Source organism: Capricornis sumatraensis, chromosome 5 (assembly GCF_032405125.1).
Source record: "Capricornis sumatraensis isolate serow.1 chromosome 5, serow.2, whole genome shotgun sequence".
NCBI lineage: Eukaryota > Metazoa > Chordata > Mammalia > Artiodactyla > Bovidae > Capricornis > Capricornis sumatraensis.
The window spans coordinates 103541187-103563646 of NC_091073.1; the positions used below are offsets into that span (position 1 = coordinate 103541187).

The window sequence follows — 22460 nt, forward strand, 5'->3', positions numbered from 1 at the left end:
GGACCTTGGTGTTTTTACCTCAGCCTAAATGTCAACCTAAATGCCCTGTTATCCAGGCACATGCATTTCTTTTTTATTTAAACAGGTAAAGAAGACTCATATTCTTAAATTCGAAAGGGTCTTGTTTTTCCCTGTACTGTGTGCTGTCCTTAGTCCCTCAGTTGTATCTGACTCTTTGTGACGCCATGGACTCTAGCCCACCAGGCTCCTCTGTTCATGGGATTCTCCAGGCAAGAATATTGGAGTGGGTTGCCATTTCCTCCTCCAGGGGATCTTCCTGACACAGGGTTCAAACCCAGGTATCCCTCATCGCAGGCAGATTCTTTACCACTAGTACCACCTGGGAAACACTTGTTTTTCTCTGGGCTTCCTGTTCACTTCACTGTTTCACTTTGCTTCCTATTAAAGATTTGTCTGTGTCTGGAAATTGGAGACTATAAAAGGTGGCCTCTGATGTAAACTAGCCCTCAGGCTGGATGGGCCTCTGATTCTGTAGCTGTCCTCCCAACCCAAAGAGGGGTGCCTTCTCAGGGTAGGAAAGACCTCACAGGGTTGGGAGACACCTGCCCCACCTCTCACAGACTGTAAAGAATGAGACCTCAGGGTATGGCCGACCCTCCTTGGCCTCCTTGGGCACCGTGGTCAATTAACAAGTATCTAATGAGAACCTGCAAGTTCCTGGAGACTTCCTGCTGTAAAGCAGCAGTGCTCTTTGACTGTAAGTCAGGTATGAGCACCTTGGGTTTTCGGGAGTCGAGCTTTGATAACAGGTTTTGTATCACCTATGGTTGATTGTGTATCTGTTGTCGATTATACTCACTGGTTTGGGAACTTTTACTTGGGAATTGTTCCCCATTTGGCTACAATCTACCTTCCTTTCTCTTTAATATTTTACCTTTACTATTTAGGGCCAAGCCAAGCCTAGCACCTTGCAGCTTCTCATGGAGACTGCAGGAGAAGGCGGCAACACTGGCGGCAGAATGATGCCCCGGCGCCTGCAGGAGCTGGAGCAGCGGGTGGCCCGCAGACGCTTGTCCCAGGCCCGCCACAGAGCCACCCTGGCAGGGCTCTTCGGCAACCTCAGGAAGGCTGTTTACTCCCACTCTGATCTCACAGCCTCAAAGGTATGGGGACCGGAGGGTAGGGAGGAAAAGCTCCCACACATGGAAAGACTGTGGAGCCAGGGTGGGGACTGGCCTGGAGCTCCACCCCCGAGGGCTGTGGCTCAGGTGGGTCAGCGGCCCGCAGAGGACACCTCACAGCGCTCTGTCTGCTCTGGGCCCTACCTACCTGCTGCAGACAACCCTGGCCTCAGGAGGGAAATAACCCGCCGAGAGGCCGGGTGAGCCAGCCACACCTATGCCCATCCCTCTCATGGGCCGTGGTGAGCCTCCAGCTGCCCGGACCCTGCATTCCCACTGCAACACACACAACTCCCTCTCCCCAAAGCACACCCCCCACTACAGGCGCATGTGTGTCCCTCAGGTTTCATGCACTAACCAGGTCTTTCCCTAGGTGGCAGGACTCTCCAGGTAAGCATTTGTCTTTTCCTGATCTTAATTCTGCCTTTCTCCTTCCTGGGCTGCCGTACTGCTGATTGGTGTCTCTGGCGGAGCACAGAAGGTTTGCGTGGGTTCGGGTGGTGATGGAAGGATGGAGTTGGTATCACCAGAGGGAGCAGTCAGGAGGTCTCCAACGTGGGGGAAGTTGCGGTAGCCTCAAGGCCCCTCACCCTCTTTAACGGAGGGAACTGGAATTCAGACAGGACCTGCCAGCTGCCAGGGAGAGGCCAGGTTTGGGGATCCAGGCCAGACCCTCTTTCCACCGTCCATCTTTCTGGACCAGCCCATTGCCCTGAAACTGTGGGTTCCCGTCTGGGCTGGTGCTGCTTCCAGAGCAGGTGAACAGAAGAGCACCACCCCCCACCACTCGAGGGCACAGGGCCAGAGCCTCTGTGGAAAACAGAGGAAGGTGCCCCAAGTGCCCTTGTGCCCGGATCCAAGGGGGGCAGGAAGAATCTCAAACGAGCTCCCACCTGCTCCTCTAGAAGGGTGTGGGGGTGAGGGATTGGGGAGCACTGCTCCTCTGCCCAACACCCAGCTGTGGGCACCTCACGGTGCTCTGTCTGCTGCTGCACGCGGCTAAAGCCTGAGAGCCGCGCCTTAGCTGCCCGCTGCAGACTAGGCCACATCCGGGCCTCTCAGCAAAGAGCCTGCCCAGAACAACTCTGCTCTGTGTCCCTGGGTGACATGCATCCAGGGGTGCACAACAACCCCAAGGCCCCTGTCACTGGCCAGTGAAGAAGTATGCAGAGACAGGCAGCACGACTGAAGAAAAAAACAGGTCCTGGGGTCTGGCAGTAAGGAGTGGAAGTAAATCTAGAGGAAAACCCTCTGCACCCCTGAAAATTCACACCTCATGATGTGGTAGTGAAGAGCCTGGCTGTTAAGTGGCATCAGTCCACATGAGGTAGGTTCCTCACTAGGCTTCAGTTAACACACCGTTTAAACAGGGACACCAGTCACGGCTTTCTGAGGCCTGCTGTGGAATTTAACAAGAAAAAGCATGAAAAACATAGCACGGTCCTGGGTGGTTTAGAATGTGAATATCGTTTCCCCATGCATCACCTCATTTATTCCTCCCAACTCCGTTCATCTCACCCTCACTCTGCAGAGGAGCAAACTGAGGCTCCAGAAAGTTAGACTATTTGCCTGGGATGGCACAGCCAGGGGGCAGCCTGGAAATATCTTCTGTCCTGTCCTTCCTTTGCGCTCCTGCTGGAGGGAGAACGCTGAATTTTGCATGTGTGGTGTCCATGCAGACAGGATTTGCCTTACAAGAGTGAGATTCAGACATGTGTGGCAACAAGGTCGTACTAGTTTTCTGTGGCTGTCAAAACAAAATACCATACACGAGGTGGCTTAGAACAACAGAAATGTTTCAGAGGTCTAGCCTCTAGAGGTTCAAAATCCAGGTGCTGGCTCCCTCTGACTGCCCTAGGGGAGAACACTTCCTGCCTCTTCTGGCTTCTGGCATTTGCTGGCAATCCTTGGCCTTCCCTGGCTTACAGAGGCGTCACTCCAGTCACTGTGTGTGTCTGTCTCTGTGTCCGAATTTCCCCTTTTATAAGGACACTGGTCATACTGGGTTAGAGCCCACCCTCATGACCTCATGTTGACTTGATTACCTCGAGAAAGGCCCTGCTTCCAAATAAGGTCACGCTCACAGGCCTGGGGTTAGAACTTCAACACATCTTTTTTTAGCGGGACAGAACTCAACTCAGACAAAGGTCCTAAGAAAATCAGCCTGCCAGAAATGTTGTAGATACAGAGTTTCAGTGAACAGCACCTGGCCTACATGGCTCTGTTCTGGCCCAGGTGACGCAGTCAGACTGCAAGGTGGCCATGGGGTGGCCGTGCTGCGTGGACGCAGGTGACTGTCCTAGACCAGAGGGCTGGAAAGTCCTCGCCTCCCAAACCTGGGGTTCGGCCAGCCCGTCGGCCCCAGGTATCCCGAGTGGACAGAGTCCTTGCTGACCCAATGGTGTAACTCTGAGCCCGGGACGGGGGCCAGCAGATGGTGTAGGACGGCAGGGGCCCTGCTCTAAAGGAGCAGTCGGAGATCCCCGTGGTCTGCTGGATCTCAAGTCGCCGTCCCATGGGTCTGCAGAGTGGCGTACCTTTAGTCGCCTTCCAGTCTCCTTTTCACACACCAGTGGGGCTCAGTCGGGCCCTCCAGGAGGGGGGGGTCCCTCCACCTCCCCTGCAGGGTGCTCCCACGGTCCTCTGCGGCGCTTACCGAATTCTCCCGTTAAGAGGGGCTGTTGTGTGTTCTGTGTGATGAGCGGTTGTCTCCACGCTCACCTTCCCTATTAGAATGTCAGCAGCCTGAAAGCCGGGCAGTTTTGTTTACTCTGTGACCCCAGGTTGGGCATACAGCTGTTTGCCCTTGTGCATGCCTGAGGTCTAGGACTCCTCACAGGCACTGGGCGGTCTGAATAATACACAATATTCAGCGTTTCTCATTGTTGTAAAATCTTGCAGTTACCATTTTGACTTGAATAATGTTATATCCAGTGGTAAAGAAAGGGAAGGAGGGAGCAAGGAAATGCTTGTGATTCTATTTTTGCAGGACAGGAAATTCATAGTTCAAGCTGACAGAGCATTTGATAAGACTTTAGGTCAACTAGAATGTATGCATCTGGCAAACAAAAATACATTTTTGTATTTTTACTAACTAGTACATTTACTGGGAGAAGGCAATGGCACCCCACTCCAGTACTCTTGCCTGGACAATCCCATGGACGGAGGCACCTGGTGGGCTGCAGTCCATGGGGTCGCACCGAGTCTGACACGACTGAGCGACTTCACTTTCACTTTTCACTTTCATGCGTTAAGGAAATGGCACCCCACTGCAGTACTCTTGCCTGGAGAATCCCAGAGACAGGGGAGCCTGGTGGGCTGCCATCTATGGGGTCGCACCGAGTCTGACATGACTGAAGTGACTTAGCAGCAGCAGCAGCAGCAGTACATTTACTAATACTAAACTAGTACATTTACCGTTAACCTGCCTGTAGCACACTGTGCGAAGTGAGCAGAAGTTAATGGGGGGAGGAGGGGGCTTTGTGCTGCCTCTACAGACATTGTCCATCCCAACTTCACAGCGCCTCTATAGTCGTTTGCAGCCCTAACTGTCTGCTGAACACAGCCTAATGGTTTCCAAATGCTTTGGTATTTCTCTGAGAACCATTCCCAGAATGCAAAGTAAATGTGGTGCCTTCTGTGGCTCAGAACTAGCTCCTACCCTTTCTGTCGACGATGTCAAAGACAGACTTCGCACCCTAGGTGGGGGTGGCTTCAGGCCAGGAAAGGGGCTTCCGTGTCCACAAAACCAACTCTGCGGGGGGAGGCTGGCTTCTCCGCACTGTCTGTCTCTGTCCTCAGTGGCAAGTTTTGAATAAGGCGAAGAATCGTATTCAGGAACTGGAACAAACTTTGGATAATCTGCTAAAGCTGAAAGGTAAGCGGTACCTGCCACCCCTCTGCCTCCCAGTGTAGGGCTGGTTGGTTTTTTCTGTTGAAACCAGAGAGATTGGGGTAAGCCAAGTGAACATATATTTACTGAGAGCCTACTATGTGCCAGGCACTGCACCTGGGCCAGGGGTACGATGAGATCCATGCCCCTGTCCTCAGTGAGTTTAGGGTCTGGCAGGATGGACGAACGTCAGCGGGCTGTGTGAGCAAGAGGATTTTCTTCCCAGGTGTCTGACCTCCTCTTGAGAGGCCAGAGAAGTGGACCAGGGCTGTCCAACTCGAAAGCAAAGGGCAGAAGCTGTCTCCCTTCTTTGGCATTCAGGCTGGACATTGGGGTTTCATGAGTCAGTGGAAGCTGAATTCTCAACGGGGTGCTCTCCATGCCTTGACTGAGAAGGGCCGGCTCAAGAAGCTCTTCCCCTGTCCCTCTCCCTCTCCCATCTAAAAAGAGAGGTGAAACTGGGCTCTTGACCCCTAACACTGAACCTGGGTGGGCTCAGCAACCACCCATGGTCCACACAGTCCAAAAAGGCAGGAGAGACTGGACCAAGTCCCAACTTTATCATGTGTGACCCTTGCCTTCAACTCCTTAATAGGATCTTTCAACCTGGAGGATGGGAATGCAAACAGCTTAGAGGAGGCCAAGAAAGAATATGCCAGCATGTACTCCAGAAACCCCAGGTAAAACCCCCAAGCACCAGGAGACCCAGGACATGCCGCTCTTCTGCCACAGTGCTGCTGCAGCTCAACAGCCCACCCTTCCCTCCAGAATGCAGAACAGAGTGAGAGGCACTGCTTATCTATTTAGAACAGCTTTGTGCTGGAGAGTCCTCGTCTCCGTTTTATCCTAATCACATGTATTGGATTTTTCCTGAATATAAAAATAATCCTACTTATTAACAGAAAATGTCAAAAAGAACAGAAGTACCCGAAAAAGACCATGAAAGTACTTATCTCACCACTCAAAGAAAATCAATGTAAACCATAAAGAATATCCTCATTTTTTTATTTTGCATATTATTTTGTAGAGAAATGAGATCACAGTATTCATATAGTACTATAGCTTTAAAAAAAAAAACTTACCTAATGGTTTTACTGAAGGATATATAAGAAGATAAGGGAAATCTAAATCTCTGCCTACTTTCTAGCTTCACAGGAACCTAAGAAAAGCTAAAAAGGATGTCAGAGAAGAAAGGAAAAAGTAGTACATGCGAGTTCTACAAGGGGAAGGGGTGCTGAAAGGGGAGCCTCGTTTATAACAGCGCACTCAGACAAGAGAGGCTACCTGAGTAACGTCTCTCTCACACTTCTGTGACCTCACGTGGGACATTTAACGCTCACACCTCTTGACATGCACTTTGTAGCCTCCGTCTTTGCTGTGCTCTCAAAGGCTGGCCCAGGCCCCACGCCACCTTACCCTGCACAGCTGCTCCAAGCGCGACCTGGACTCTGGGCACAGTGGCCGGGCCCTCATCACCTCTGGTGGCACCAGGGTGTTCCCAGCACGGTGTGAGCTTAGACCGGCCTCCAAGGAGGCGCCGGAGTATGTGTGTAAACAGTTTTACTCACTCTGAAAAGGGGACTGCACATGGCTTGTGATCAGAGTCTCCCGACAACCTGCGGAAGCCAAGTGAGGTTGTTCCCCTCGTTTGGGGTGGTGTTACTGATTTCTTATATGGTCTTCTCTGCGCTTTTCTGTATTTGCAGTTTTTTAAAACAGCGAATGTGTACTATATCCTAAAGGAAATAATCAGGAGAAAAATGATTTAATTAAATTCACATTGTAGACACTGTGAGAATACAGAAAAGTATTACGAAGGATGTAATCACCTATAATCATAATCTGCACTGTTTGGTCATGTGGAAGGGAAAAGGCAAGTGGTGTATGTGTGTTTTGAGTATACGTGGCAGGGTATTTGTGGCCATATTTTACAAATCAGACTGGCCCCAGCTAGAAATCAGCCTGGGAGATGGTATCAGTGAGGCAGACGTTAGCTATTGACTCCACCCCCCATTTATTACAGACGCCATGCTCTCCCTCCTGATTTAACATATGAACACTATCACATACTAAAATCTTATTAATACTTGTATCACCCACATGTGGGTGGCTAAATTTCTTTCAGAATCATATTAATTAGGGAAGATTTTTCACTAGAATTATTATAAACCTGCAATAATTAAAACTGTGGTACCAGTGGAGGACTAGATTGATTGCATTTTATAGTTACTATATTTTGAATTAATTAAATTATGAGTAAGCTTAAGTGCCTTTGTTCAAGGTCATTTGTATTTCCCTTCCTGGAAGCTTTTTTTTACCTATTTTTTGCCCATTTTCCTGTTCGGTTGGTGGTCTTTTTCTTATTTAGTGGTAGAAGCACTTTATGTATAATGAGAAATCAGCTGTCCTTCTAGCATATAGATTACAAACAATCATACTTTGGTTGGTTGTTTTACTATTTCAGCATTTCTGTTTTTTGTTTTGTCCATGCAAAAATGAAGTCTAATCTGTCTATCTACAATGGCACCTGATGTTATGTGAATAGTCAGAAAGACTTCTTCCACTCTGAAATTAAACAGAAAGAGAGACAGCGAGAGGCTGAGACCCCTCCTATGTTTCTTCTGGTGTACTTGCTTTTTAACTCAATCTGATGCCTTGGGGATTATTCCTATCAGTATGAAGAGATTCTGGGTACAAGTTTTGGTTTTCCAAATTGAGTCATACTGTTTCATTTTCTTAAAACTATCTTCTGAAGAGCAGAATTTTGAAGTCCAATTTATTGCTTTCTTTTTTAGGTGGGGCTTTTAGTTTAAACCCAAATATTTAACCATGGTTTTGGGTGCTACTGTAAATGCTACTTTATAAAATTTCAATTTCCAGTTATTCATTGCTAGTATACAGAATACTACTGGGTTTTGTATATCAACTTTGTATTCTGAAACCTTGCTTCCTTCTTAGTTCTGGCCACATATTTTTAGGTTCTTTGGGATTTTCTGCATAGATAATCTCATTGTCGGCAAAGACAGGTTTATTTCCTCCTATCCAATCTGTACACCTTTCATTTCTTTAGTTCACCTTATGGGGTGGGCTATAATCTCCAGCATAATTTTGAATAGAAGTGGTAAGAGAGGACATCTTTCTCTTGTTCCTGATCTTGGCAGATAAACAATCTTTTACTACTAAGTATGCTGTTAGCTATAGGCTTTTTATAGATGCTCTTTATCGGGTTGAAGAAATTCCCTTCTATTCCTAGTTTCCTGAGAGTTTTTAAAAACCATGAATGAATGTTGAATTTTGCCAAGTGCTTTTCTGCACATATTGAAATTAATATTTTTCCTTTAGTCTGTTGATATGGTAAACTACACTGATTGATTTTCAAAGCTTGGATAACCATCTTATATTCCTAGGATAAACTTCACTTGGTCATAATGTATTTATACATATGTAGGGTAGGGTAGGTAGGGTAAGAGGACCATGTTGTCTGCATGCTTGGGCCATCACTCATGTCCAACTCTTTGCGACCCCATGGACTGTAGCCCACCAGGCTCCATCGTCCATGGGATTTTCCAGGCAAAAACATTGGAGCGGGTTGCTATTTCCAACTCCAGGGTATCTTCCTGACCCAGGGATCAAACCTGTGTGTCTTGTGTCTCCTGCATTGGCAGGCGGATTCTTTGCCACTGAGCCATGGCGGAAGCCCACTTATGCATAGATATAACATATATAAAATACGCTAAAACTGCGTTTAAATGTTTAGTCTTGATGTTCATGAAGGAAATTAGTCTGTAAATGTCTTGTTTCTACTTCCTCCCCAGTCTGGTGTCAAATAAAATTCATTGGAAAGGCTCGGACACTTGGTGCTCCTTCGAGGCAGCCAGGAAGGATGTGGAGGAGGAAGAAGAAGAGGAGGAGGAGGAAGACCAAGAAGAGGAGGAAGAGGATGAGGAGGTGGAGGAGGAAGAGGAGAAAAAAGTGGAGCTCTCACACTCCTCCGTCAGTGTGCTGCCAGACCTGTTGGAATTTGAACGGTGTGAAAGGCCTGGCGCCCGTGGGGGAGGGGACAAGTGCTCCAGCGGGAGCACCCTGCAGGCCCTGAGTCACGGGCCCTCCGGATTTCCGCATAGGAAGGGCTCGGGGGTGGGGCTGGCAGAGGGGCTAGAGAAATAGTCTTGAAACCACATTTGCACAGCACATGCACTGTGTTTCCTCAGACTGACTTTATCTGGGGTGCACTGTGGGGGATTTGAGGGCTAAAATGCCTCCCCACCCCCACAGCATTGCTGGTCTTGGAGCAAGGGAAGCAGTGAATGGCTAGCCCAGATTCCACCTGCTATTCACTGCTGCTGCTACTGCTAAGTCGCGTCAGTCGTGTCCGACTCTGTGCGACCCCATAGACAGAAGCCCAACAGGCTCCTCTGTCCCTGGGATTCTCCAGGCAAGAACACTGGAGTGGGTTGCCATTTCCTTCTCCAATGCATGAAAGTGAAAAGTGAAAGTGAAGTCACTCAGTCGTGTCCGACTCTTAACGACCCCATAGACGGCAGCCCACCAGGCTCCTCCATCCATGGGGTTCTCCAGGCAAGAGTACTGGAGTGGGGTGCCATTGCCTTCTCTGTGCTATTCACTGCTCCTCCGCAAACTCAAGGCTGAACACATCCATGTATGTGGGCTTGGAGGAGTTGGCCCAACAGAAAGAGGCTTACCCCACAGCTTCCAAATTTAAGCGAGCTCATACCATGTCTGCATATTCCCAGGCTCTAAATTCGAAGCCATGTTCCCCTGGTGAGAGAGTCAGCCTGCCCTGCCTCTCATCCTCTCTTCTGTCGGGCAGTGAGCTTCACAGAGGGCGCTGGGAGGACTTAGGAAGGGACCCCAAAACACAAAACTAAGTCGCCCGTGGCCCCCAAGCTGGCTCTGCACTGCTAGGGTCAGGGCTGGCAGGGACTAGTGAGGCTGAGTCCCTGGTGAACCACAGTGCGGGGCAAGGCCTGTGCTCTTCACCACCCCGCTTCCCCACCACGGGATCCCAAGGAGCCGCCGCGGGTTGGGGGACCTTGGGCCACTGGGTCCAGGTCTGGGGGTCACTGCCCTTTCGGTTGCAGGTACCTCAGCTTTTACAAGCGGACGATGGACTTTCTGGTCAGGAACAGGATCATCTCCTCCAAGGAGGTGACGCTCCCCATCGTGTCCGCGGCCATCTCCCATCTGTGGCAGACCGTCTCGGAGGAGAGGAAGACCATCTTCTTGAAGGCGTGGGAGCAGGCACAGAGCAGCCTCGTGGGGTCCTGTCCAGAGCCGGCCTGCCCTGAGGGCAGCATGAAGGACAGCGGGGTTGACAGCCAGGGGGCCAGCTGCTCGCTGGTCTCCACCCCTGAGGAGGTGAGCCAACCCAAGGGTGAGATGGAGGGTGGATAGGAAGGAATGACTCCATCACCTGCCTGGAGACGCCCGGAGAAGTTAGCAGGGTTCCCACAGCCACCTGGAGGTGCTGTCTGGATGCTGGTGCAGTACGTTTCTAATTTTCCCGACATATATGCACAACCAGAGAACATTTATTTTTCTCCTGTTACCTTCCTGGCCTTTCCATGGGGATTACAGAAGAGACGGCTTAGAAGGCTGTATCCACTTGGATTTTTTCAGCTTCAAGTACTCGCTCATTAAACCAAGAGGTGATGTACTCTGCCCACCCGGGAGGGCCTGCGCGGCAGGAGGACTTCCGCTATGTCTCCCGGCCGTGTGGCCGTAGATTCGGTTCTTTCCTTCTCCCTGCTCTGCCTCCTCTCAGGGCTGGTATCTCACCTTTCCCACCCTCCCCATTTACCGCACGGGGTATAATTGTGGAATGGCGGCCGGTAGCAATCAAGTTATTATTCCTCCTCCTCTGCATCAGTTCAGTTCAGTTCAGTTCAGTCGCTCAGCTGTGTCCAACTCTTTGCGGCCCTATCTATGGACAGCAGCACGCCAGGCCTCCCTGTCCATCACCAACTCCCGGAGTTTACTCAAACTCATGCCCATTGGGTTGGTGATGCCATCCGACCATTTCATCCTCTGTCATCCCTTTCTCCTCCTGCCTTCAATCTTTCTCAGCATCAGGATCTTTTCCAAGGAGTCAGTTCTTCACATCAGGTGGCCAAAGTATTGGAGTTTAAGCTTCAGCATCAGTCCTTCCAATGAATATTCACGACTGATTTCCTTTAGGATGGACTGGTTGGATCTCCTTGCAGTCCAAGGGACACTCAGGCGTCTTCTCCAACACCACAGTTCAAAATCATCAATTCTTCGGTGCTCAGGTTTCTTTACAGTCCAAGTCTCACATCCACACATCCTCTCCTTCAGGCAAGAGAAAAGACTGCCTCTGGCTCTTTCTTAAGCATCAGGGAGGAACATCTCCAGAAATTTCCACCCTCAGTTCCCTCCCACCCCACAGAGTATTAATAGAGCGGAGGTACCCACACCTTTACTGTAAATGCTCAGAGTTGGAGCTGTTAACCCCGGCCATGGTCAGCCAAGCGGAGCGCTGGTGGGCGTTAGCGGTAGCTGAGCGCTGAGATCAAAGTGGGCTCCTCCGCTGCTCTTTCAGAATTAGGACAGCCCGGAAGGCTGCTGCTCCCACTTGAGGCCGCATCTCTCCTCCCTGCTCTAGTGGGGCGGGCGACTCTTTGCTTCTCGGCTGCTAATCTAGTGCTCTGCAGGACATTCAGCTTGCATGGCACCACCGCCCTGCTTTGCCCTGACTTTTCAAACATTCCTCAGTGGGTGGTTTCTTTAAGGAGATGTCCGGTGTCTCTCTGGGGAGTCTTCAGCCAGAGAACCTCCAGATGCCTCTGATGCTGGGGGAACAGCCCTTGTTGCTCACTCAGTCGTATCTGACTCTTTGTGACCCCCCTGGACTGCACACGCCAGGCTTCCCTGTTCTTCACTGTCTCCTGGAGTTTGCTCAAATTCATGTCCATTAAGTTGGTGACGCCATCCAACCATCTCATCTTTTGTTGTCCCCTTCTCCTGCCTTCTATCCTTCCTTAGCATCAGGGTCTTTTTCCAATGAGTTGGCTCTTCATATCAGGTGGCCAAAGCATTGGAGCTTCAACTTCATCAGTCCTTCCAATGAATATTCAGGGTTGATTTCCTTTAAAACAGACTGGTTTAATCTCCTAGGTGTCCAAAGGACTCTCACGCGTCTTCTCCAGCACCACAGTTAGAAAGCATCAGTTCTTCAGCAGTCTTTTTTATTGTCCAGCTCGCACATCCCTGCGGGAAAAACCATAGCTTTGACTAGACGGACCTTTGTTGGCAAAGTAATGTCTCCGCTGTCTAGGTTTGTCATAGGTTTTCTTCCAAGGAGCAAGTGTCTTTTAATTTCATGGTTGCAGTCACCCTCTGCACTGATTTTCAGTTCAGTTCAGTTCAGTCACTCAGTCATGTCCGACTCTTTGCGACCCCATGAACTGCAGCACGCCAGGCCTCCCTATCCATCACCAACTCGATGGACATGAGTCGGTGATGCCATCCAGCCATCTGATCCTCTGTCGTCCCCTTTTCCTCCTGCCTCCAATCCCTCTCAGCACCAGAGTCTTTTCCAGTGAGTCAGCTTTTTGCATGAGGTGGCCAAAGTACTGGAGCTTTGGAACCCCCCAAATAAAGTCTCTCACTGTGTCCATTGTTTCCCCAGTTATTTGCCATGAAGTGGTGGGACCAGATGCCATAATCTTCATTTTTTGAATGTTGAGTTTTAAGCCAGCTTTTTCACTCTCCTTTTACTCCTTCATCAAGAAGCTCTTTAATTCCTCTTTCCTTTCTGCCATAAGGGTGGTGTCATCTGCATATCTGAAGTTATTGATATTTCTCCCAGAAATCTTGATTCCAACTTGTGCTTCATCCAACCCGGCATTTCCCATGTACTCTGCATACAAGTTAAATAAGCAGGGTGACAGTATGCAGCCTTGATGTACTCCTTTCCCAATTTGGAACCAGTCCATTGTTCCATGTCCAGTTCCAACTGTTGCTTCTTGACCTGCATACAGGTTTCTCAGGAGGCAGGTAAGGTGGTCTGGTATTCCCATCTCTAAGAATTTTCCACAGTTTGTTGTGATCTACAAAGGCTTTACCTTTGAAGTAGTCAATGAAGCAGAGGCTTTTCTGGAATTCTTTAGCTTTTTCTATGCTCCAGTAGACAGCCCTGGATGCCCCATTCTCTGGGGGACTTCCTAGACACCAGGACCCGGGCATGGAAAACTACTGTCGCCTCACCCAGTCCTTCCAGTTCACAGGTGAGGCCCAGCATGTGGGAGGACCTATCCAGGATACCTAATTCCTGCTCTAAGGATTGCATCCTTCATCACATATTCTTTTTTTTTTTTCAAATCTCTGCCCTTTGGTCTCTAGTTTATTGCTGACCCTCCAGACTTCTCAAGTGGAGTTTAGTTAAAAGGCAGGCGCTTGGCTATTACTCTAGACCCACTGAATCTGAGTCTTTGAGGGGATGGCTCAGAATCTGTTTTTATCAAGCACCCCAAGTGACTGGTGTGACTGCAAGGGACTCCCAAGGTGGAGTGAGGTTGGGGCAGGGATGTGGGAGGGAGCGGGTTGACTGTGGTATATCCACCCTGGGAGTGGGCTCTCTGCAACCTAACCCCCCAGCCCCCTTAACCTCTGTTCCCCTAGCATGAAACTGCTAGACTGTGGATCCTGGGCTCAGTCTGTCCCTTGGGCGGTGTAGATGAGCCCTTTCCCATGTAAACAAAGGCTCACCTCTGGCTCTTGCCTCTCCCACCTAAGCTCCCACCCTCTTTAGAAAGAGGAGACCGTGGTCCCCAGTGCTTCCCCATCTCTCAGCCACTCTCTGGGGTTGGCAGTTTTTTCTGGGTGGTCAAGAACTTAATATTCATCCCCTGTAAAGGTCACCAAGCAGAGACCCTGGGTTTGGGCCTCAGCTTTAACATGCATCCCTTTGGGGACAGGGGGTAGGGAGACTTTCTATCCCTTGGCAACCAAGAGCAAACATCAGAGTGTGGCAGATTTCTGACACGTGAAGTTTTGTGGTTTCTTTCAGATCCTTTTTGAAGATGCCTTCGATGTGGCAAATTCCCTGGACAAAAGTGAAGCTCCAGGCACATCTAGCCCCAGGTGAGGAGGAGTATGAGACTGTGTGTGTGTGTCCCTGTTGGGGTGTTTAGGACCCTCTCCCTTGCAGCCTCTCAGAGGGGAGCATAATTCAGTGGAAGTTCTTGGAAATCCACTTTTTCCTGTGATTCAGAAAAGGCTGGTTCTAGGATTGTGCCATTGCCCTGGGGAGGATCTTCTCTGGGGTTTCTTCAGCAGAGACAGTTCTTCCGTTGTGATCCAGGGCTGAGATACATCAGCCAGAGTTGTCAACTCTAGGTGGTTTGAACTGTCTCCTGGGGTGAGCTGGCCATGGGTGGGTTACAGCAGTCAGTCTGGTTTGAGAGGTGGACACAGAGAGGTGTTGAGAGGTTACAGCAGTCAGTCTGGTTGAGAGGTGGGCCAACATGGAAACAGGCCCCATGCCTGAGCCTTGGGGTGAGTGACTGAGTCTCTGAGCTGCACAAGGGGAGAAGCTGTTTTCACAGTGCTGATGGGAAGGATGTAGAAGGAGGGATGACCCCTTGAAGTCAGAAGAGCATCTGGCGAGATTTTAAAACAAGAAGCAGCTTGTTTTTTTTAAACACACACACACACAGAGTTGTGTTTTCTCAGAAAGAGAGAGTTTAGGACTAAAATTTCCTTGCTACTTTGAAAAGCTGTGGTCTTACAACCTACAAGCACAGCCCCCTCAGATACCTGGTTAAAAAGAAGCGTCCAGTGGTTAAGACTCCACACTTTCAAAGCAGGGGGCCCGGGATTGATCCCTGGTCAGGGAACTAGATCCTGCGTGCTGCTAGTAAGACCCACACAGCCAAATAAATAACTTTTTTTTTTTTTTTTAAAGAAGCAAGAACATGTAGCTTTCTGCCTTGGGAATGAGGTGACATTCATGTTCTCATGATCCCAAAGAACATCTCCATTCTTTCTGAGGCCTGTGGCTCCAGCCCAGAGCCCTGGCGGCCTGCAGGCAGATGAGATGTCAACATTTGCAACTCAGCTGCCACCCCCTCCCCCACCCCCAGCCCAGCCAGAGTTGCCCAAAATCTCAAAGCGATTTTCCGTGGTGACTCTTCCCGGCTATGTAGTTTGATTTTGCTGAAACCGGCTGGAGACAGACATTGCTATCTCTTTGTTGGGCTTGGGCTGTGAACACAATTTGGTTGAAAAGTGGCCAAAGTGTACTTGGCAAATAATTTTGTTAACTCCTTACCCTGCTGGTGGAATAGAAAACAACCAATTAGGGGAAAAAATTTTTTTTTCTTTCTTTCCCCAGAAAGGCAGAGGGTTGCTGCCAGGGTTCCCAAGCTGACTGTGAGGCCTCATTCCAGCAGGAAGTGAGGTCAAAGCACCACCAGCTGTCCAGGCCTGATTCACAGTCCTTGGTAGGCTTCTCCCCTTGTCCCAGGAAACAGCAGGAAAAGAATCTTCAGGGTAGCCTTCCGTCTGTGCCAGGGCTGGCGTTTCACGTTAGACCTCCTGAGCAGAGGCATGTCAAGGGACTGAACTTGATCGTGCCCTGTGCTTCCTGAGCCTGAGCAGCCACGGGTGGGGGCAGAGCCTGACTGGGCGGAGAGGAAATCTTGCTCCTTGTTCCCCAGGCCACAGCTCAGAACACTGAACTAGGACCCATGGGCCAGCCTCCCTGTAGTCTTGCTTTCCCAGCAGCTTCCAGACATGATGCTGGAACTGGGGCTGTGCAAACTTTCCACAGAAGGCTCTGGGCCACTAGAGGGTTGAGCTGCGTGCTTCAAAGTGTTTGGTTGTCATTGTAATCCAGATATTTTTAGAGGGTGCAAGCAGAGGTGGAGATTGAGGGCAGGATGAGAAGCAGGCAACAGAGGACGAGATGGCGGATGGCATCACCGAATGAATGGACATGTATTTGAGCAAACTCTGTGAGATGGTGCATGACAGGGAAGCCTAGCATGCTGCAGTCCATGGGGTTGCAAAGAGTCAGACACGACTTAGTGTCTGAACAGCAACAACAAAGTAGAGGTAAAAAGTTAGGATTCTAACTGCTGTTTCTTCCTCCTTTCTGCCCTTAGTTCCGTGCTGGCTGTCTGCAACTCAAAACATCCCGAGGATAAGTTTCAGCTCTACGTGCAGATTATCAATTTTTTCAAAGACCTTTGGTGTGTTAACACTCAAGTCAAACAGGTAGGATGGAGCAGAGTGCAGTCAGGCCTTGGCTCGTCTCCCCTCAGATGGTGGGCTCTGGAGGGGAGCACTGGCTGCAGCTCCCCCAGTTCACACCATGGGGGGACGTTCTTCCATGGATAGTTGACTTTAGTCTAATGCATCTTATGGAAGGAGAATGTCCAGGGAAGCAGGGAAGAGGCAGAGGGATGCTCTTCAGGGCACATCCGAGCCTGGGAGCCTTGAGGCAGGGACCAGACCTCAGAGGCCTGGCTCTTGGCAGGCACTCCTACATGTGTGATTCCTTGATGCCTTTCTGAGAGGCTGAACTAGTTCATCATTTTCTGAGACCCTGGGGTAATATTTGCTGTCAGCTTCTGAAGGATATTAATTTCTGCTTCCAAAAAGCTGACTGTGCAGCCCACAGTGACATGCATTGTGGGGGTCTTGGTTAGAAGGTCCATTCCTGGAAGTTTCCATGGAGGGAGGGGGTTATTCATGAGCTGCCAAGGAGACAGCCCCTTTCAGATGCACTGATTTAGCAAAAATATAGCTGTTTATTTTAAAAGGTACGTAACAGTGATGAAAATGTCCCAAAATAATCAGGGAAGCTTTTCAATGTGGCCCTTTTCCTGCTCACCCTTCACTTCCCTCTGCTGAGACCACTTGGAGCCAAGGCCCTTTCCTGCAGTTTGCTCTCTGCAGCCCCCACCAACCCTTGGCTGCCGGCCCTGACCACTGAGTCCCTTTCTCTGGACACACTGAAGTCCGGTCACTTTACCAAGGCTTTGAGAGCAGATGGATGGGATGGTCTTTGTTTTCCCCACTTCATTACTTTACACATAGCAGGAAAGAAAGAACTGGCAGGACTGGAGCTCATGTAAAGCACGGCGCTCAGACTTGACCCACCTAGGGAGCTCATTGGAATGCAAATTCCTGACATCCCCACACTCAAGATTTCCATTCAGTGCTGTGAGATGTGGCCCCAGGAATCTGTGTCTTGAACAAGCTGCCCAAGTGTCCTCATGCAGGAGGCCTCAGGCCTTGGTACAGGGTGTGTAAAGAGGGCACCTGCATTCTCTTCCTCGTTCATCCCAGTACCTGTATTGGTTTCCTAGGACTGATGTAACAAATTACCACAAACTCAGGGGCTTAAAACAACAAAAATTTATTCTCCCAGAAGGCCCAGTTGTGGTGTTGACCTGCCATGCTCCCTCTGAAAGCTTTAGGGGAGAACTGTCCCTGCCTTTTCCTGGCTCCCGGTGGCTCCCCGCAACGCTGGAGGTCCCTGCACTTGCAGCTGCATTGCTGCCTCCATCTTCTGTGTATCTCTGTGTCCCTCTCATCTTGTAAGGACACCTACCATTTGGATCGAGGGCACACCCCAAATCCAGGATGACTTCAGCTTACAGCCTTAGTTAATCACATCTGCACAGACTCTAGTTTCAAATAGGCTCCAGGTGGACATGAACTGGAGGGAATGCTACTAAACACACTTCAGCACCCAGTCCCAGCAGACACCTCTTACAGCCTAGCAGTTTCACAGATCTGCAGCTGAAGAGTCCCTCATCATCGTTTTCAGGGGCTTAGAGATGGTTGGATGGCATCACCGACTCAATGGACATGAGTTTGGGTAAACTCCGGGAGCTGGTGATGGACAGGGAGGCCTGGCGTGCTGCGGTTCATGGGGTTGCAAAGAGTTGGATGTGACTGAGTGACTGATCTGAACTGACTGAAGGAGGCAGAACATTTGGAATAACACGCAGGCCCTCTGTGACAGGCTCCAGTGTGTGGCTCCCTCCCCAGATGTTTGGCCTCGGAGCATCCTCCACATTCCAGCTCCCCCTTTTCTCAACCTTTGCCACCATCCTCACCCTAAACGAGGGGTCCGGGTGATTTTCCTTGACCAGTTCTTCCCCCTCTTGGATGCTCTGGCTCTGATGTGCCCCACCCCTATCAGGAGGGCACGGCAGATGAGGACCATTCTCTGGAGCTTCATTCTCAGAATCACCCCCAGTCTGGTCCCACATCCATGAGATGGTTGGCTGGATTAGGGGTGCTTCCCAAGGCCCAAGGGAATCAACCCTTAACGAACAGCGCTAACAAACTACAGGGGTGATTTTCTGCTGGGGTGGGGGTATGCAGGAAGAACACAAACCCAGGAATGTACTTTTAGGGGAAGAGGCAATGAGGAATCAGGTTAGCTGGTGTCATCGTTAAGGGAATGAGAAACACTTGCTAAATTAACATAATGCTGTTTCTTTTCAAAATGATCCCCAAATAGCTAACCCATGTGGTTTAAAGTTTAAATGTTACCAAAAGGTGTGCAAAGAAAAGGTAGTCTCACCTACTGATGTTCCTTGTTCCTATTGCATTCCCTCCCCTAAAGGCAAGTATCATGACCAGTTTCTTATACAGTCATCCAGAAATATTCTCCAGCTACTTATATAATCTATCAAATACAAATGGTATTCCCAGGTGGCTTTAGTGGTAAAGAATCTGCCTGCAATGCAGGAGACCCAGGTTTAGTCCCTGGCTTGGGAAGATCTCCTGGAGAAGGAAATAGCAACCCACTCCCATATTCTTGCCTGGAAAATCCCGGGGACAGAGAAGTCTAGCAGGCTACAGTCCATGGGATCGCAAAGAGTCAGACTCAGCTGAGCACACATATGTCAAATGCAAATGGCAGCCCACCATACACACTGCTCTGGACCTCGCTCTTTTAAAATAATGTATCCCACAGAGAAGGATCCCATTCCTTTTATTGGAAGCAGCTGCAGAGTATTCCATGGGTGGGTGCATCGTGATATAATTCATCATCCTCTGTTGAGGGCATCTGGATAAAGCTTTAAGATTGCCCCTGTCTCGCTCATGCGTTCGTTCTTAGAAATCCCCAGGAGAGGAGAGAAGCCAGTTCTACTGTATCCAGGAGAAGCCCTTCTGGAGACTGTAGAATATGGAGTCGAGTGAAATGGAAATGGACTCCCTGCCCCTCATTGCTCTTAACTTCCTGGCTGGAAGCTGGAGGAGAAGATACCGCTGAAGAGATGTGGGGGAGAAGCAGAGGGAGGAGGCATGCCTGAGATGGTGGGGCCATCTCCCCCACCTGAGGCCTGGAGCCCTCAAATAAAACTTGAATCCTCTTCTACTGGTGTTTTGCAGGAACCGGAGCTTCCCGTTGACGATGAGATGATAATGTTGAGGTGCACGGAGACATTTGATGATGAAGATCTGTGATGCAGGAGGGCTGGAAGCAGGAGGGGATGGAGGAGGCTGGAGGCCTCCGGCTTTGAGTTCTGGCAGCCCAAGTTGCCCCTGCCTTGGCGTTTTGGAGTGGGCTGCCCCGAAAGCATTTTGATGGTTGTAGTTTCTGGTTGTTATAAAGTATTTAAGAATAGTGTGGTTGTGTGTCTGTCTTTCGGGGTTGTTTTGAATGAGGTGCTGGCCTGCTGCAGGGGGTACCAGATGCACCCGAGGACCAGGCCATGAGTCTTTCAAGAACAGGACGGCCAGGATCTGTCCCATGACACTGGGTACTTGCAGCACACCTGGTTCAGGGCATTGTGTTGATAGGTTCTAGAGAGCTCTAGCATCCACCTCACATCCTGCAAGCTCTAAAACCCCAGGAGCAATACTGACCTCAATCTTGTGCTCCAAGATGCCAAGGCAGAATCACCTATATTTGCTTCTTCTGACAATAAAGACTCCTGAATGGAGTCCATGTCAGATCCCACAGTACTTGGAATGCTTTTTGGTGAGGCTGCTGGGCAGAATGCATCAGTGCACTTGGGCCTGTGTACTGGGGGTGATGGTTATTATTACATGTCAGCTTGGCAAGGCCATAGTACCCAGGTACTTGGTCAAACATTTTTATAGATATTTCTATGAAGGTTTTAGGTGATTTTTTTTTTTTTTTTAGAAGAGATTAACATTTAAATCAGCAGACTTTGAGTAAAGTAGATTACCCTCCATAGTGTGGGTGGGTCTCATCGAATAAGTTGAAGGACCGGACTGACCATGCTTGAGACCCTGTGGCCCTGAATTCTCCAGGCCAGGATACTGGAGTGGATAGCCTTTCACCTTGGATCATCCCAACCCAGGGATCAAACCCAGGTCTCCCATATTGCAGGCAGATTCTTTACCAGCTGAGCCACAAAGGAAGTCCAAGAATACTGGAGTGGGTAGTCTATCCTTTCTCCAGTGGAGCTTCCCAACCCAGGAATCGAACCAGGGTCTCCTGCATTGCAGGCAGATTCTTTACCAACTGAGCTATCAGGGAAGCCCTAACCTCCCTCAGGAAGAGGGAATTTCTTCCAGTCACTGCCTTCAGATTCCAGCTGCAACTCGTCCCAGCCTGCATGGCCTGCGCTGCAGACTTCAGACTTGCCAGCCTCCACAATCACCTGAGCCCAATCCTGAAGTCAATCTCTCCATCTGCCTTCCCCATATGTGTGTGTGTACATATATATCTCTAGACATATATGTGTGTATATATATATATATGTATGTACACAGACACCCTATTGGCTCTGTTTCTCTGGAGAATCCTGACTAATCCATTGAGGATGCAGAGAGAACAGGTTCACCTGGCTCTGTACAGTTTATAAATCATGACAACAGTGGTTCCACTCCACTGAAGGCCTTTCAAAGGCTTTGGCTGTTTCATGTCCCTGTGAGAACCTGCAGTGCAGGTTAAGTCTTAGGTCCAAACCTGGTGCCATCTGACTCCACACCCCTAGTGCTCACTGCCTCACCATACCATCCTGTGATGCACTATCGGACTCCAAGGACTAGCACTGGGGATATGCAGGGACTGTAGCTTTGCAGACCCTTCAGGGTTTACAGGGGCTTCCCAGGTGGCACTAATGGCAAAGAACCTGCCTGCCGAGGCAGGAGAGGTAAGAGAGGTGGGTTCCATCCCTGGGTGCAAAGATCCCCTGGGGGAGGAAGTGGCAACCCATCCCCGTATTCCTGCCTGGAGAGTCCCATGGACAGAGGAGCCTGGCGGTCTACAGTCCACAGGGTTGCACAGAGTCAGAGTCGGACACGACTGAAGTGACTTAGCACAAGCACAGCGTTTACAAATGGCAGGGGCCTGGAGGGGAGGGGCCTGATTGAGAGGAACCTGGATGGGAGGGGTCAGCAGGCCTCATACTTCTTTGCGGAGGAAGAGAAATGTTACTGTCACCTTTTAGCTAACAGCCCCATCTCTGTTCCCTGCCCCACCCAAAGCCTCTGCCTCCCAACGCATCAAAATACTGCCTAGAGGCTTTCTGTGTGGACACCCGTCTGCCCTGGTTTACCCTGGAGACGGGAGGGCTGAGCACGGTGTAAGGATGTAGCTTGAGGCCAGGCCTCGCTGAGTCGCTGACGGGGTCACAGCACGCTGGCCTGGCCTTCATCTAACACGTATCTAACTCTGCCACCACGTGTGGGGTGCAGAGGCGCTCAGGACGACAGGGCACCTCCCACAGAGGGTGGGGCGAGGAGCACACCGGGTGGGGGCCATGCAGAAGGAGCCGTCTCACATCCGGGTGTCTGTGGCGCTCGGGGGCCGCTCTCCTGAGGAGTCCCAGGGCCAGAGCGAGAGCTGGCTCACTCCCACCGCGCCTTCCCGGGGCCAGAAGGGGAGGTACTGGGCGCAGGAGGACGTGCAGAACCTGGTGCCGATCCCCCAGGGGAGGCCGTAGACCTCCAAAGCCTTCGTAGTCCCCTCAGACTCCTCCTGGACTTGATTCCATGCCAGAAGGCCTCTTTCCTCCAGACTTCCTAATAGGAGACAGCGAGCGAGGTCAGGACTGGGCCCCAAGGGAGCCGGCGGACCTGGGCAGGGGGAGCCTCTGGAGAGTTCGCAATGCCCTTGTCCTGCCGGCAGCTCCTCCTTCTCCTCCTCCCAGCCCATCCCAAGAATCAGCTCAGCTCAACTCCGCCCAACTCAACTCAATGGATGTGAGAGCAGGACCATAAGGAACACTTGAGCGCCAAAGAATTGATGCTTTAGAGCTATAGTGCTGGAGAAGACTCTTGGGAGTCCCTTGGACAGCAAGGAGATCCAACCAGTCAATCCTAAAGGAAATCAACCCTGAATATGCATTGGAAGGACTGATGCTGAAGCTGAAGCTCCCAATACTTTGACCATCTGATAAGAGCTGACTCACTGGAAAAGACCCTGATGCTGGGAAAGATTG

The 22460-nt window shown here is 50.2% G+C and overlaps 2 protein-coding genes across 2 annotated transcripts in view; one reads left to right on the forward strand and one right to left on the reverse strand.

Moving 5' to 3' along the window:
- Nucleotides 1–980: 980 nt before the first annotated feature.
- On the forward strand, nucleotides 981–19611 carry STRA8 (stimulated by retinoic acid 8). The gene is made up of 8 exons (XM_068972622.1): nucleotides 981–1124; nucleotides 4944–5019; nucleotides 5630–5714; nucleotides 8850–9062; nucleotides 10137–10413; nucleotides 14084–14157; nucleotides 16182–16293; nucleotides 19435–19611. The coding sequence occupies exons 1-8, from the start codon at nucleotides 981–983 to the stop codon at nucleotides 19507–19509; spliced, it is 1056 nt and encodes a 351-aa protein (XP_068828723.1). The 3' UTR covers nucleotides 19510–19611.
- Nucleotides 17492–22460, reverse strand: part of LOC138079868 (solute carrier family 23 member 1-like) — a 66047-nt gene continuing 61078 nt past the window's right edge. Inside the window, exon 12 of the mRNA XM_068972621.1 lies at nucleotides 17492–22041. Within this exon, the coding sequence (XP_068828722.1) occupies nucleotides 21797–22041 (245 nt within the window). The 3' untranslated portion in view covers nucleotides 17492–21796. The remainder of the gene's footprint in view (nucleotides 22042–22460) is intronic.